Source organism: Protopterus annectens, chromosome 3.part0 (assembly GCF_019279795.1).
Source record: "Protopterus annectens isolate FY-2018-M chromosome 3.part0, PAN1.0, whole genome shotgun sequence".
Classification (NCBI taxonomy): domain Eukaryota; kingdom Metazoa; phylum Chordata; order Ceratodontiformes; family Protopteridae; genus Protopterus; species Protopterus annectens.
In genome coordinates, this window is record NC_056731.1 from 943,539,325 (window position 1) to 943,556,596 (window position 17,272).

Below are 17,272 nucleotides of genomic sequence, written 5' to 3' on the forward strand. Positions count from 1 at the left end.
CACTTAACATTTGTTGTGCTATATGTGCTTCCTACCCTTGATGCACTTACTCACAGATGGGATGCACTGAAAATCTCCATGCAGGAATAATAATCCTGTGTAGTTATGAAATACATTACAGATAAATGTACTGCAGTACATTACTGTACTGTATCATGAATCAGAACATCAGTGGGAACTGCTTTTGGAGATGTTGACTTCTCTTGGAAACCTTGTTTTTTTTTGTTTTGTTTTTTAAGATTAGTGTGCCTGAGTGAGTGTATGAGTTTTTATTTATTTGCTTTTTTGTTGACCGAGTTAGTCCCACTAGGGCAATGTCTTCTTTTCGGGGAAAACTTGAGGTAGTATTGATATGGACTAGGGAAAAGTTGATCAGTGCTCTGGGATATTTTACTTCTGTCTAAGCTACCACCAGCTCAGGCAGATTACCTTTTGAGCCACTGACACAGAAAGGTGGATGAGCTTCTCTTGCTTCAACTTCTTGGTGTGTTATATATACTTTTTTTTCTCTAGATCAGTTTACATTGTTTTTGCTTTGGCTGAATGATGTGTTAAACAGTGTTTTCTGTTTTTGTGTTAAATAGTAATAGAACCACAGAGTCATAATGTACATCTCTGAAGGCATAGCATAGCTGCTGCATAACTGTTGAATTGGTTTGCTTGTAATTTGTTTTTGAGTCACTGTTAGTGTCCAGTACTTAGTAACATGAAAAATAGAATTCTGAAGCATTTTGGTATGAATAAATACATCTCTGCTTTAATGTATTGTGTGGTTAGCCACTTGTGTTATCACCTATACACACACACGTGTGTGTGTGTGTGTGTGTGTGTGTGTGTGTGTGTGTGTGTGTGTGTGTGTGTATACATATATATATATATATATATATATATATGCATGCACATACACACACACATACATATGTATGCAGTAGGGTTTTATCATCTTGATCAGCTTCAGGGTCTTTATCATTTAATCCGCAAAATAACTATTGTGGTGAGGGAGATCACCTATTATTGAATGCTATGAGTGATGCCAACAGTGTAGTTTATCTGGCTGTCATAGGCTGTTTACAACACCTGGGAATCTCTTAGTAATTTATTCCTGTTACAAAATGTGGTCTTAAAAATTTGCTGTTATTGAATTTCACAAAACCGTACCTTATTTTCGTGAGATTTTGTCCTTATGAATTTTTGAGTTAAATTGCTTTGCTATGAGACCCACAGTTGATTTTTCCTCTCTATCCATAGCTTGGTATAAAAATGCATAAATTAGGTGAAAAGTGTGATCTGATTCAGGAAGGTGGAAGGATAACTGACCCAGTAGTAGACAAACGAATGGACTTTCACTTCAATGCAATCCTAGATGTTGTAGCTGAATGGCGAAAGAACAAAACACAGCTTCAGGATGTTCCTTTAGGAGGTAAGATAATTTATTGTTTTGCTGCAGTAGTACTTTTTAGATAAATCAAAACGTGTTATGCCATAGATGTGTGTAATATTTTTACGTAATTAAAATAGTTTTCTTAGTGATGTTATAGCACTTGAAAAATCTCATCAGTTACAGAAGTGGACCTAGCTGTAAAGTGTCATCACAGGTGCTTACTTGAGCCCACCATGCAGTGCTTCGCCTTACCATGTTTGCTGTTGTAATCTTGAAAAGCTTTTGCGGTTTATCTTAACTGGGCACTCATGCAAACCATTTTACATGTCAGTGTGGAAACACTAATGCAGAACAATAGTGCAGGTCCTATAACATATATGTGCTGTGAGCAAGAAAATAGAGCCACTAAGTGGTGACTCTACATACGAGAGAAATTTAATGTGGCAGAAAATGCACTTTAAGACTGTTTGAATCTTTCCGTTTATCTTTATCATTAGTAGTTTTTGTGGGCTAATAGGCATTCATTGACAAAACTGACTAAAACTTCCAATGACTATTGTAAGATGTTCCATGCTGTTAAAACCAAAACCACAGAACATTTTCCAAAAACAAAAATACATGCACCAGAAAAGCAGCATTAATGTTCATCATAAGCATCATTGCCGCAGGATATTTGTTAATAGCAAATGACAGCTAGCCAAAGGCAGACATCAGTGTCACACCTTAGCCTACTCAACTACATGCACTAAGTCGTTTTTGCCTCTTGAAGTAAATGGTCAGTCTGATTTGCTTTGTGAGTTCATTATTGTGTAGTATAACTCAGTGCCATGCAATAACTTTTCATTATATATTCATATTGTGAATTATAAGCACACACACACACATGTATATATAGATAAATATATATGTGTGTGTGTGTGTGTGTGTGTGTGTGTGTGTGTGTGTGTGTGTGTGTGTGTATATATATATATATATATATATATATATATATATATATATATATGCACTCATGTGGGGGGAGTGTTTGTATAGAAGCAGTTAAGTTGTCAAATGTCAGCATCTGTTGTGTCAAGACTTATTGGTCGACAAAACAGATTATCAATAGGTGTGCAAGATTGACAGTCTCCAGGGTTGGGGAATATGCCCCTTCCCCGGGGATAGTACTACCTCGGAGTTAGTATATATAATTAGCAGGGAGTGTAGGGATGTTGGAGGGCTCCCCCCCCCCAGGAAGAACATGTATTGTTTTATTTATTTATTTATTTTTATAGTTTTTGTCATCGTTTGCACTGATGACCTTCTGCTGTCGACATTGCTGATGTCAACATTTGGGTATTTCAATGCCCTATGTAAATAAACACACACAGAGATATGTATGGGATCACCTATGTTTGTCAGGTAGTATTTCAGCAAAAAAACAGAAACCTGAAGTTTGTTTTATTGATTTCTCTACTCATTAAAACCGCTGCTGTTGTAATAGTGAGATAACAGAATGGCAGGGTAAGGAAGTTTCTCTTTAATTCTCAGTGTAGTCTGCTCCCAGAGTTAGTATATTTTGAGATGAAGTGGTGTGGGTTTGTCCCATGCAAAGAAAGGCTGCTTTGTATTTTCTTATTTTTTTTGATCATTCACAACATTCCAGTGAAAACTTCATTGCTCATAAATAAGATGTACTGGGTACTGGTTTGCCTTCTGCCTGTGTGGACATTTGGACAGAGAGTGACATAAGTGAAAATGTTCTCTAACACAGATGTGTAGAAACACTAATGTTTATTAAGTTGATTTCTGCATGTTGAAAATCATTTTCATGAAAAAAAATAACTGAAACAACTCTTGTCTGCAAAAAGGGAACAAATGATGTCCTTCCATACACTGTTGTATTCATAACTCAAGGGATATCCTGCCAAGGATAGCCCAACGTCTGGCCAGTATACCAAATCCTTTCGTACTTACGGGCACCAGACATCACATTTACCCTCCCTGTACAAGACATAGGGCATAAAGGTGGCATACGGATGCACATAGTCAGAACTTCTTTGCTGCCATCATTGAATGTCTGTCTGAATGTCTTCCTGCTGTGCTGGTTACCAAGCCACATTTCAGATAAGCTTTCTCCTTATCTTTCTCTTTTATGTAGTGCTAGTTGGGTTCATGACATCCAGAAAGGGAAAATGTCAGTGTGGGAGGCAGATTCCCCACGACCAGTGTCTCTTCTGTTTGGGTGCTTCCCATGACCATACGCAGTGTTTTATTTGCCAAGGTTTTGTTCCTAAGACCCTATGTAGTTGTCTTTCCTTCTTATGTATTTACCTTGAAAATCAGTGTCTTAAGCTGTTGGTTCAGGGTGCTGTGTCGCAGCCTACTCATCCCAAGGTCAGCTGTTGGCCAAGAAAAAGACCAGAAAACTTGGGTATGATATGGCTGCTGTCCAGCGTCCCCAGGTGTCACTCTCAAGGCTAGTGACACTCCAGAGGATGATCTGGTGGCTGTGTCAGATTCCTGTGCTGCGACCCTGTCAGAGGATGACATGGATCTGACTTCTCAAATCTATTTGGAGGCTTTACAAATGTCTTCCCAATGTTGAGGGGAAACCTCAGATGGTTATATCCAAAGGATCAATGAGGATTCTGCAAATCATAGTAAGGGAGGAGATCCCTACTACACTTATTGAGTGTCAACAAAGACCCTCCCAGGGTGTTTTGTGCAGATGTCCCACAGAAAAAGAAACAGAAAGTCAAGCATATTTCTCCTATAGTTCAATATCCCCAGTGTGAATGGCAGGATGTTCCTCAGGGGTTGTATAATATTTTGATGGCTGTAAAGCTTCCTCAAGGGGTGTCAGTGTTTGTCCATCCCTCCCTGGAAGAGTCTTTAGCCCACTCTTCTCAAATCCCTTTCCCTTGGACTATGGTTCAGGGGAAGAGGATTCTGTTAGTCCAGATTCCCCTTTAGAGGAGCTGTCCTTTGGGGGCACTGTTACCCATTTGATGGAATTCTGTAAGTGGGATTGCTCTCAAGTCTCTGATATTCAGAAGAGGTATTATGAGCTCCTCCAGATGGAGTCTCCTAAGCCTTCTACTGTTCCCCCAATTCTGTCTGCCCTCTTGGATACCTTTTCAGCAGCTTCTCTGGCCCCTGATTGTCAGCCCCCTGCTCCCAAGAAATCGGACAGATTTTACAAGGTGCCTGATGAATGTAAATTTCTTTATAAATGCCCTTTTGTTGATCCTTCTGTACTATCTCTGCTCTGACAAGACCTCAAAGCTGTAGCCCTCTACCAAGCTGCTTCCTACAAATAAGGATACTAGGGTCATTGAGATGCTGGGCAAAAAAGGTTTATACTGCTGCCACTTTGTTCTTTCAGGCCAATAACTACTAGACTCACATGACTAGGTATGATCTTCGTGTTTCACTGTTGCAGTCATTACATTTGGGCAATCTGCTGGCAGGTTGCCCACAGTTGGCCTGATTAACAAAGTCTTGGGTCCTGCATCGGTTGCTGTCCCTTCTTCCATGACGTCAGGTCTTCAGGGGTATTAAACATGCAGCCGATGCCATTACATCAGTCTTTCTTGCTGCATGGTGGCCGAAGCAGAAGCAAATTTGCAAGTGCCCGGTCGGCAGTTTCAGAACTGAAGTCTTCAACTATAAGCTAAGTACCCCGTTGGGGAAACTTTTTATTGCTCCTTACCGATGTCAGTAAAAGTTAATAATTGTATTACTTGTGTGAAGCAAATACCTCATAAGGATTTTCATTTGTACTGTATTCCTTGCCTAGGGCCTGACCACAAGTCTGTCGGTTTTGTGCTTTATTTAATCAGCGCACTGTCCATCGTCAGTACATTTTTGCTTCTAAATATTTCAGTTCTCGGTTTAATTATCCAGAAATGACATTGGTTAGCCATCTGACTACCGGAATACTGAAAAAACGCAAAGAGGAAGACAGAGACAGGCCGTTGAGGTCCAAAACTGCCGTCAACGCTTCTCCTAAGCCAGTCACCAGTTCGCCGGTACTCAGTGAGGCGCTTTCACAGCCCCTAATACCCGCTACTTCTGATTCGCAGGCCTCTACTGAGACCCATTCGGAGTCCGGTATGCCACGAGCTGCTTCACCTATGGAACGCGTGGATGTCTCTACCTTCGATGGGTCCAGAGCCGCTGTGCAGGCACTAGCTTCTGAGGGTGTATTCAGGCCTACAGACTTGCATATTAAACCGACACCACCTTCAATATTAAGGCCAAAATCTCAATCTATGTCTAAAAACTGATGCCCAGGCCACATGTTTAGGCCCCTATGCCTAAAAAACAAATGCTCAAAATGGCTGAAGATTTAATTACTTTGATCAGGGGTAGTCAACCCCCCCCCCCCCTTAGAGGCCTAGGGCTGAACTGGACTATGAATCTTCTGAACAGGACTCTGTTTCTTCTGACTCTTCTAATGAACTGGATTTGTCCATACCTACTTATGAGGACTCTGATGCAGAGGATTCCATTCCTTCTGCCTCTCCCCCTTAGGATTTTTCTTCACATACCTTAAGGGAGCATTTCCACTGGGAAAGTCAGGATTTTTCTGAATCCAAAAAGAGGCTTAAGGATTTCCTTCTCCTTCCTCAGCATAGGCATTTGGCTATACCCTCCGGTACTAGACATCGTTGATGTGTTTTCCGAATCCAGTATGGCCCCTGATTCCCTGCCTCCGGCCCCTTGTAAACCAGACAGATACTATAGGGATGCTGACTCTTCACCAGTTACTTCCTATGCTAGGCAAAGATGTCTGGTTGGCAACTCTAGATTTAAAAGAGGCTTACCTGCATATCCCAATCAGGGAATCTTACAGAAGATACCTACGCTTCAAAGCAGGCTACTTTCATTATAAGTTCTCTGCACTGCCCTTTGGCTTATCTACTGCATACAGGGTATTTACAAAGTGCCTGGCTTTAGTAATTTCATTCTGCAGGCAAAGAAATATTCAAATATATCCATGCCTCGACGATTGTCTGATTCAGGCAGAAAACCAGGCCATTCTTCTAAAACATCTGGCGTTTGTAAAAAGGGTTCTAACTTGTCTAGGGTACACCATAAACGAAAAGAAATCACAACTGGCACCCTCTCAAAAAATTAAATTCCTGGATGCAAGCTTGAATACAACCTCCCAGATGGCTTTCCTTATGCCAGAAAAGCAAATTCATTTGGTGACTTACTTCAAACAGGTGGCCACAAAAACCCTGCTATCTGCAAGACAAATACTGCAAGCCTTGGGGTTCATGGCCTCCTGCATTCTTCTAATTCCATATGCAAGACTGCATATGAGGAAACTTCAGTGGTACTTAAAAAGTTTATGGAGTCCGCATTGTCACAGCCTGGAAACAGTGATTCCTATCATACCTTGCCTGCAACTAGAGTTCCTATGGTGGGCAGAGGCCTGCCACCAAAACAAGGAACTGCCATTCACACCAATCCCTGCCACCCAAACCCTAACTACAGACGCATCAGACTACGCATGGGGGGGCTCATCTGCCAGGGAAGTGCATTCAGGGTAAATGGAGCCCAAATTAAATGCACCTTCATATCAATCAAAAAGAAATGTTAGCTGTACAGAATCCACTGACAGCCTTCAAGAACTACTTTCATCCAGAACAACTAATGGTAAAGACAGATAACACCATGGTTATGTGGTACATAAACAAGCGGGGGGGGTACACATTCCTACCCCCTTTGCAGACTAGCCATGGCATTGTGGAACACTGCCTTGTGCTACCAAGTACAACTACGAGCTCAATTCCTGCCAGGAAAGCTGAATATTCTGGCAGACGAACTAAGCAGAAATCTCATGGACCCACATGAATGCAAACTGGAACCACGGATTTTCAACATGTTGACCTGCAAATGGGGGAGCCCAGACATAGATTTTTTTGCCTCACCCCAGAACTACCAGTTGGACAAATTTTGCACAAAGAACTACTCACAAAAAAGCCTGGAAAGTGGATGCTCTGTCCTTCAGCTGGAAAAACCTATCAGTCTATGCCTTTCCCCCACTGTCTCTGCTCTCCAAAGTTCTACAAAAAGTCAAACAGGACAAACCAAAAATTATTTTGATTGCTCCAGACTAGCCTCGCCAACACTAGTACCCACTCCTACACAGTCTATCACAAATTTCTCCATGGCACCTGCCTTAGACACCTTCCTTACTGTCTCAGCAGGAGAACCAAATTCTGCACCTTCAGCTCCAAACATTGAATCTTGCAGCTTTGCTAATCATTTAAATTCCCCCTTAGCATCCCTCAGCAAATCTGTGATGGATGTCATTTTGGAGGCGAGAAGACCTAGTACTAGAAAATCTTATGCTGACAAATGGAAAAGATTCTGTGCCTGGAATCAGTCTCAAGGGATGAGCACAGCAGCGCCCAGTTTACCTCCGATTTTGCAATACTTAACAGAGATGCTTCACAATGGCCTGTCTTTTTCTTCCATAAAAATCCATGCCTCAGCCATTTCAGCTCATTACAACACAGAAGCCCCCCTCTTCTCTCATCCTTTGCTAAAGCATTTTCTCAGAGGGACCAAAAACTTGAGACCTCCCAGAAGAGCTACAACCCCTGCCTGGGACCTTAATTTTGTATTGGAGAAACTCACTCTACCTTCTTTCGAGCCAGCTGCTACTGCAGACTTAAAATTCCTTTCCTGGAAAACAGCTTTCCTTTTAGCAATCACTTCAGCTAGAAGGATCTCTGAATTACAGGCCCTTATGGCAGTGGAGCCTTTCATCATCTTTCATGCAGACAGGGTGTCACTCAGGACCAATCCATCCTTCATGCCCAAGGTGGTATCCAGTGTGGCTCTTAATCAGTCCATTCATTTGCCAACTTTCTTTCCCAATCCACAGAACAAGAGGGAACGGACTCTGCATTCATTGGATGTACACAGACAGCTTAGATTTTACTTGGACAGGACTAAATCTAGAAGAAAATCTGAACATAAGTATGATATACAGCTCCTGTAAGTACTAAATGATTTAGTATACTGGCTGGACGTTGGGCTATCCTTTGCAGTAAATCCCTTCAGTTATGAATACTGTAGCAGTGAAGAGAAGTACATCTCCTGTTATGGTAGGATTTTACACAACTGTACCTTTGTGATCCCTCAATTAAGAAGAAAAAACAAAAAAGAAGGCATTGTTTGAATAGTGCCATTCTCAGGAAAAGGTTTTTGATAACGTAGTTTGCAGGACCAGGGTTAGGGGCAGCAGCGGGGTTAGGGTTTACATGATTAAGTTTGGATAACGGAGCTTCTCTTCTTTGTACCAACTCGCTCATATGTGCTCATCCTTTAAGAAAGACAAACGTGTGCACACACACACACACACACACACCACTAAAGCTTTCACATTAGCTCACTCCGTTTTTTAACCATAATCCATAAACACTCACACAAAAACATACTCTCATCTTTTAAGACAAACACACACACCACAGTAAATCTCACCCCTTCTCTCACTCTAACCCTAACCCACAAACACTCACTCACACACTCTTACCTTAATGATGAAACTTCTGTATATCCAAAAGCTTCAGCTTTATAAAAAAAATGACATAACTCCTGATTCTTGTTTTTATTTTCAGTAAACATTATCTGTTTAAACCTCTACACAACCACCTCCCTTCCTCTGATTCTGTAATTAACTGTACTCGCTTTTTTCTCATCTCCCCACCTATTTTTGTATCCCTCTAACCATTCCTGTCAAACATATCTACTTCTCCTCTCTCCTGCCTATAGGAATTTCCCATTTGTACTTTTACTAAGTCATAGGCATACTGTTTTGACCTGTTATACTTTCCAACATTTATTGCATTTTGATATTTCTTTTTTGGTTGTAATTTTTCTCGTTATTTTTCCATCATTTATTGTATTTTTGTTATCTTTATCAGTGTATTTATTTATTACTCTTCTTGGTGTTTTTTTCCCATGGCTGTGCTGAAAAGGGGTCTTGCATGGCACAGTCAGACTCTCCCAGTAATAAAATGAAAATAAACCACAAAATGAGATGAAGAGCGAAAAAACAAAGACCAAAACGAAACAAAATTCGCTCAGGAGAAGCCAAATAAGGGTCCAAGACCTGGAACAACGGTGGTGATTGAAAAACGGCTTTATTCACAAACCAGCCAAGCACACTTTAACGCTGTAATTCAAAACTGTGTTTTTGTATATCTTCGTCAGAAGCTAAAACATTTATCTTACTTCTTACTTCATACAAATACTCCCTTTTATAACCAACATAATAAAACAATCAATCAATGCAATAAAACAATTAAACAATTACATTGTGTCATTACCCATAATAACTCATTTTGGGAAAACATGTATTAATTACATTTTATGTGGGAAACTAAGCTGGAATACAGGGAACTCTATTGGCAGATTATACTAGAGGCCAACTTGAACCCTGGTCTTAATGATATGGTTTCCCTTCTCCCTGTTCTTAAACTAAGGGCAGCAAAGTTATGACTTACAGTTCCATTTTTGTTCATTAGATGGTGCCAAATACACAAGTTAATTTTAACTCGTATAGTATATTTATTTTTAATTGATTGTTGGTATTATTTAAAAGTAATTTTATGTGTTTTAAATATTTATAAAAATAGGATGAAAAACATCCCTTATACAGTTTTTTTTCATTTTTTAAAAAATGTTTTTTAAAAATGTATTTTTTAAAAAATTTAATTAATACATGTTTTCCCAAGATGAGTTATTATGGGTAATGACACAATGTAATTGTTTAATTGTTTTATTGCATTGATTGATTGTTTTATTATGTTGGTTATAAAAGGGAGTATTTGTATGAAGTAAGATAAATGTTTTAGCTTCTGACGAAGATATACGAAAACGCAGTTTTGAATTACAGCGTTAAAGTGTGCTTGGCTGGTTTGTGAATAAAGCCGTTTTTCAATCACCACCGTTGTTCCAGGTCTTGGACCCTTATTTGGCTTCTTCTGAGCGAATAAAATGAAAATAAAATAAAATGCATAAAAACAATTGCCTTCAGGCTAATACATCTCTCAATGCACAGGAACGTTACTTAAAAGCTGCTAAAAAAGCATCCTCCTTCTCCTAGCTAGGTTGCCTTATCTAGTCACCAACCTTCAATATGTTGCCATTTATCTAGATTTAAATAAATCTTTTCCTGTTTGGGGGCTGACATAAGCCACTGCATCATTTCCTGTGTAAGTGGCAGGATGACTCTCACTTGGCTTTCATTGTCCCCATTTTCCTTTCGGACAATGCTGCTACCATGCAACCCTCCTGTAAACCTTCCTTAGTCCATTGCATTAATCAAAAACTAATCAAAAATAGAAACACTGTCAATCACATACTCCATAACAGATGACTGTTCTTTATCAGTTTCCACACAATGTACATCTTAACAACTTGTAGGCTGGATAAGGATCTTCCTAAGTTGGTTGTGACTAGTCTTTTTCCTAATTTGCCAGATATTGATGTCCTTTCCCTGTTTAAAGAGGCTTTAACAATTCCCATCCCCTCTTGGAACCCAGTTTATTTTGGATAACTACTGATCTGCAGCCCTTATAGGGAAAGGTATTGAGAGAAAGTTTTATATGCAGCTTGAATCCAGTTTGCCAGCCTCATGGTTCCATATCATTCCAGTTCTCATAGTCACCATTTGCACTGAGATCACTTTTGTTTAGGAGTTAAATTATCTACATACCACTAAAAAGGGCATTTTTATTCTGTGCTGGTCCTGTTTGATATCTCTGCAGCATTTTACACTGTTACTGATGATATCCTGATTGTTTTTGATCATACTATAGCTTCTCTGTTACTCTCCTGGACTAGTTTACCATCTGTCTGGTTATTCTCAGAGTGATATTGGACAATCCTTTTCTTCTGATATGCCATCAAGTTCAGTCTTTGTTCCATTACTGTTTGCAGTATTTATGCTAACCCTAGATGAGCACTTGGGTATCACTGTTTTGATGGTACTACTATGTTATATTGACTTCCAACAGGAATGAATGACTAGTGTGACTTGATTAGCAGATGAGTTAAAGAGGTCATCTATCCATCCATGGCTGTCTAGTAATTGGATGAAGCTTAACACCCTCAAGACTAAGATCATGGCAATACAAAGATCATGGCTATACATGCTGCTCTGTGACATTCTGGTATAAATCTAGGAGATGTTGCTCCCAAAAATATGTTCTGCTTTGGGTTTGAATATACCATTGTGAGACATCTGTACAAAAATCACACCCTTTTTGACTGGCTATATCCCACCTGGCAAAAGACATATAGCCTAATTCTAGCATATTTAAATACCACCTGTTATGAAATAAATTTGTTGTACTCCATGTTTGGATCATTATATATAGATCAGCCATACTAGCCGTTAGAGAAACCCGATTTCTCCTGCACATCAAACACTTAGAAGCAATTCCACCTGGCTACAGCATCTTCAGGTTAGACAGAACATACAGAATAGCAGAAGGGGCAGCTATGTTATGTGCCAGTTCTTGTGAGTGTGCCGTTCTGGGGAATTGGACTTCTACCTTTGTGCAAGAAAGATACCATTCTGATCTCATTTAAATCAATAGTGCCGAGAGACGATAAGATGTTTCTACACTCATCTTGACACGCATCCTGATACTGCTGAAGATGACCTCAACCGAGTCACAAACAGTGCAAGAGAATAAATAGTATCATTAGATGACATCAGGATAGATTGGAAGAAAGCCAAAAAACACTGCCATATCCAAATATTCAGTTGTTTGGCCTGTTTCTGTTAATATTCTTATCTCTAGGAAAGTCATATAAGGGAAGAGTACAGTGGCCTAGATATTAGTCTGTACTTCAGATGATGTATTACACAGCAATATAATTTCCAGATTGTATTGCTTATTACATGCCTAATTTAGCAGTGTGGCAACTTGATAAAAGAGACAGAAGGTACCAGTGTTCATTGACTAAAAATACCAAAAAAAAATCAATGCTTCAGTTTTGTATCAACCCTCAGGCAGATAAAACTGGTTCCCTACTTCATTACATATCCTTGAAACTCAATTAAAATTTACAGTACTACCTTCACCTCAGCTCTGGACAACATGGTTTCCCCTAGAAGGATAATAAAAGCTCACACGCTTACATGGTTTCTGTTGAAATTACATCCCTGATGTCCAAGTGTAGTAGGTTATAGAAGACATGTTACACCCTTAAGTTTTCCCACTACCTTGATCTTTATAAACCATTCCAAAATACAGCTAAATTATAACTCACTTGGAGCAAAGAAGAATACTACCTCAATCAGCAGGAACTACTTAAGAATCCCAAGTATTTTTGGTTTAAGATGTCAGCTTTTCAACCTCTGTAAATCTTCTGCCATCCCAAAGCACTGATGCTTACACACACAAACCTGCCTTAAACTTGACTGAATATGTTGTTGGAGTTGCATATGGTTTTATAAACTCTAGTCTTCATTTCCCCAAAGAGTCTCCCATTGAAAGACGTGTACCTCCTAACCCTTTTTGTAAAGTACATACACCTCAGTTGAAAAAAAATGAAGCTTTTATAACTGGATGCAATTGGCATCTCCTTGAGTTACTAAAGACTGCAGAAGGAGGTAATGCTTATTCCTCTTCAGGAATCATTAATATGTCAATCACAAGTATGTATATCCAGGAGTTTGCAAATGTACATTTACCCTACAGTAGGTAAGTAGGTGCACTGAGCTAAATAACTTCTGGCCCATAGTTTAGTTTCATAGTTTGGTACTAGGCTATCTGCCCTGGGGCATTTATAAGCCTAGCCATAGCAATGTGGCTTTCGCCACCCCATGTAATGGTACAAAAGTGTACAGAATAGATTAGAATACTGTGCCTCTGTCTAGTAGTGACACAGTGATGACCCCCTTACATAATAGAATTAGTTTACTGTGCCTCTGTCTAGTAGTGACACAGAGATAACCCCTGGGGTAAACCTACGATCTCCCATCCACTCGTCAAGATTTCTCTTGAAGAGAGTCAGTGAGGAGCTGTGCCTAACATGAACTGGGATTCTGTATCAGAGTATGGAAAGCCTCTGAGTTATGAATCTGTCCCTCCAGCATGTCCTATTCATATTTGTGCTGAGGTTTAAATCTTTAGCTCTTGTGGTTCTGATGGATTTGGATTTTTTGAGGTGGGGCATGTCCATCAATTCCTGATTGGACATGGCCTTGTACGTCAGGCACAGATCACCTCTGAGCAGGCGGTATGCTACTGAATAGAGCTGGAGTTTCTTTAGTCTGGCAGCATATGACATATGTTGGAGACCCTTGATCCTCTTGGTGAGGTACTTTTGGGGTCTCTCTAGCTGTTGCAAGTGCCGGGTGAGGTACATACCAAATGGGGCATTGTACTCAATCATGGGCCTGATAAGGGAGGAGTATAGGGGTACAATGACCTCCTTTGATCTGGATTGAATCCCTTCATGATAAGGTGGGCAAGGCAGAAAGTCTTTCTAACCACTTTGGCAACGTGGGTGTCAAATGAGAGGTCACTATCGACTTGGGTCCCCAGGTCTCTGATTACTTTTTCCGTACTCAATGGGTTACTGTCTATGTGATAATTTGTAGGTACTTTGTTTTTCCCAAAGGGGATGACTATACATTTTTTGGCATTTAGTTTAAGGCCATGACTCCGGCACCAGTTGACCGTTTCAGTAGGCCTTTCTGTAGGGTGTACGTGTCAGCTGGTGTATCGACTATGGCGCCTAGTTTGCAGTCATCTGCAAACTTTGTCAGCCACAACCCTCCCATGTTTACTTTCACATCTGAGAAATAAATGCCGAACAAGAGGGGTCCCAGGACAGAGCCCTGTGGGACACCACTTGTGACTGGCTTTGAGTCTGACATGGCTCCAGCGATTTTGACTTTATGGGTTCTATCCTTTAGCCAGTTTGCCACCCATCTTGTGACATATGGATTTACATTTAAGCTGTTGAGCTTGTCTATGATGCCAGAGTGGAGTATTGTGTCGAAAGCTTTAGCCAAGTCCAGGTAGGCTGTATGGACTGCTTTGCCCTCGTCAATGGCTCTAGTGACTGTTTTGAAAAAGTCAACCAGGTTCAAAAGGCAGGATCTGCCCTTTACAAAGCCGAACTGGGTGGGATCGAGTGTCTGTAAGTCCCCAATGTCTCTGTTTATGAGTTTCATAATGATTCTTTCCATAGCTTTGCAGACCAGGCTGGTTAAGCTTAAGGGGCGGTAGTTACCAGGGTCTGTAGAGGTGCCTCCTTTGTGGAGTGGGACTACTGTTGCTGTATGCCAGTGTTCAGGTACATATCCTGTAGTAAGGCTAAGGTTAAATAGCATTTTTATGTGTGGGTTTAGCTCCTCTTGGAGTTCACGTAGCACGCAACCCGGGATACCGTCAGGTCCCATTGATGCTGTGTTTTTGGCTTTGCTGAGGGCGGTTCTCACCTGGACATCTGAGATGACAGGGAGGTTACATTCAGCTGGGAAAAGTATTTCTTCTTTTGGGGGTGAGGGAGGGGAGAAATTTGCACTGAACCTGTCTGCCAGAATGTTGGCAATATCTGTGGGTTCAGTGTATTTTTTGTCATTGTGAACTAACTCTGAACATATCTGAGGGTTTCCGCCCAGGTTTCTAACATAGCTGAAGAAGGCCTTGTGGTTATCTTTAGTGTCCATAGCAATTTTTCTCTCAAGGTTGGCCTTGGATGTTTTTATGAGAGAAGGTAGCTTTCTGCTAGTGCTGATCAGAGATGCCTTCTCTTTATGAGATTTAGCTCTGTCATGCAGTAGCTTCCTTCTTTTGTTATACAATTTGTTTATGGCTGGGGTCCACCAGACAGGACGCCTGCCCTTGGTGGAGAGGGTCTTGGTTTTATTTGGGATTGCATGATCCATGCATTCTTGGAGATGTCCATAGAAAGCATTTGTGAAGGATTCTGCATTGTGGGATGTGGTTTCCACTGGCCCAGTGGGCTTAAAGGATACCATCTCAGTTTTAAGAAGTGTAAAGTCGGCTTTTGAGAAGTTTTTCACTGTAGTCTTTTGTGTTGGGGTGGAGGTGGGATATGTATATCCAGGGTGATTAGTTTGTGGTCAGATCTCACTAGTGAGGGGTGTACTTGTTTGTGATGATCAGGTCTAGTATATTATCTCCCCTTGTGGGAGAGGTGACTAGCTGTTCCATTGCATTTGAATTTATGAATTCCAGGAACCTTTGGGCTAGGGTGTTTGGGCTAGAATAATGCACCCAGTCTATGTTAGGGTAGTTGAAGTCTCCCAATATGATGGTGTTTGGTGAGACATTCATATCCTCCAATGTCTTTAGGAAGGCTGAGTGGGGTTCCTGAGATTGGGAGGGTGGTCTGTAACATGCTACCAGTTGTATAGCAGTTTTGCCTACGGTTAGTTGCACCTGGATGGTCTCTGATGCTTCATGTGTTGCCACTAACCTGGAGGTGTGGGTGTCCTTGATGAATATGGACACTCTCCTCCTTTTGGTTTGGCCCGAGTTTTGGGGCGAAAAGCATGATCAGGTATAGCCTGGTAGTGCTGGGGTGCTCTCAGGAGCCTTGAACCAGGTTTCAGTTACTGCACAGACATCGATGTTCTCCATACTGAGGAATGCTTCGAGAGCCTGCATCTTGAGATTTAGACTTCTGGCGTTGAGCAGCATTACCCTTAATTTTTTTCCATTTTTGTTTTCTAAGGAGGTGGGTTTGTCTTTTGAGCCTTGCCTAAAAAAGGCACTATGGGGGAGGCAAGAGCCTTAGCCAATATCCGGAAGCCCAGTGGTGACAGATGCAAGCCGTCCCTTGCGAAGCAACGTGGCTTGTCCAGCATGTCATCCCAAGCAGACAGACATTGGATCCCCCTAGAATGACACCAGTATTTGAGCCAATTATTAAAGCTGATCATCTTGTCTTTGTATTGCGGCATCATTCTTGGTGAGGGCAAGATGCTGCTCAGAGTCAGGGTCATACCAGCCTGGGCTACATAATCAGAGAGCTCCTCTATGTCTCTTTTCATGTAGTAAAGGGAGGTACGTCTCAGGTCATTCACGCCGGCATGGACAATGATGGAGTCATATTTGTACTTGCTTTGGAGTGACCTGAGTGCGTGTGTTATGTGGCGGATCCTAGCTCCCGATAAGCAGCTCACCGTTACCCTCTCCTTGTTCAGCCTGGTAAGCGGAACGTCAGTGTGTCTGACTATAGAGTCACCTATTACTAGTGTATCAGGCTTGGTGTTTGGCCTTAAGGGCTGTGATTGTTTGACGCACTGATTTATTGAAGTATGTGTTGCATGTGTTATGTTTTGAGGTGGTGGATTTTTGGGTGTCTGTTTTGGGAGCCTCTGTTGTTTTGGTAAGTTTTTTGTTAGGGCCTCCGAGTATGTCTTTGTGTTATTATGTGTTTGGTTTGCAGTTGTGGTAGGTCTATGTGGGACTGGGTTTGGTGTGTGTGTGGTTACCTTCTCCTCCTGTCTGGTCTTGCCAGTCCTGAGTTGAGAGAGTTCAGCCTCCAGTTTGGCTATATAGTTGCATCTCTCACATGTATTTGTGTTTGTTGGGAGGAGGAGAGGGTTGTCTGTGTACATGAGACAATTGTAGCATTGTCTCAAGATTCCCAGATTAACCAGCTGAACCAGAGAGGATGCTAGTAATCTACCACTCGACATGCTAGAATATTATAAGGGAGTGCTGTGCCTTTAAGGGAAGTGGGTACTTCACAGGGAAGGTAGGTGGATGTAGTGCTTACTTTAGTTAGCGAGTGCTTACTTAGAAGAGAGGTTTTGAGAACAAGTGCTAGGCTTATAATAAAGCGATTAGACTGATTATTATAAGAGTAGAGCTTTCTTAAGGGAAAATT

General features: G+C 41.0%; 1 protein-coding gene across 1 annotated transcript in view; it reads left to right on the forward strand.

Moving 5' to 3' along the window:
- Positions 1 to 17,272, forward strand: part of KDM1B (lysine demethylase 1B) — a 1,151,880-nt gene that overhangs the window by 748,192 nt on the left and 386,416 nt on the right. Inside the window, exon 13 of the mRNA XM_044065274.1 lies at positions 1,249 to 1,420. Within this exon, the coding sequence (XP_043921209.1) occupies positions 1,249 to 1,420 (172 nt within the window). The remainder of the gene's footprint in view (positions 1 to 1,248; positions 1,421 to 17,272) is intronic.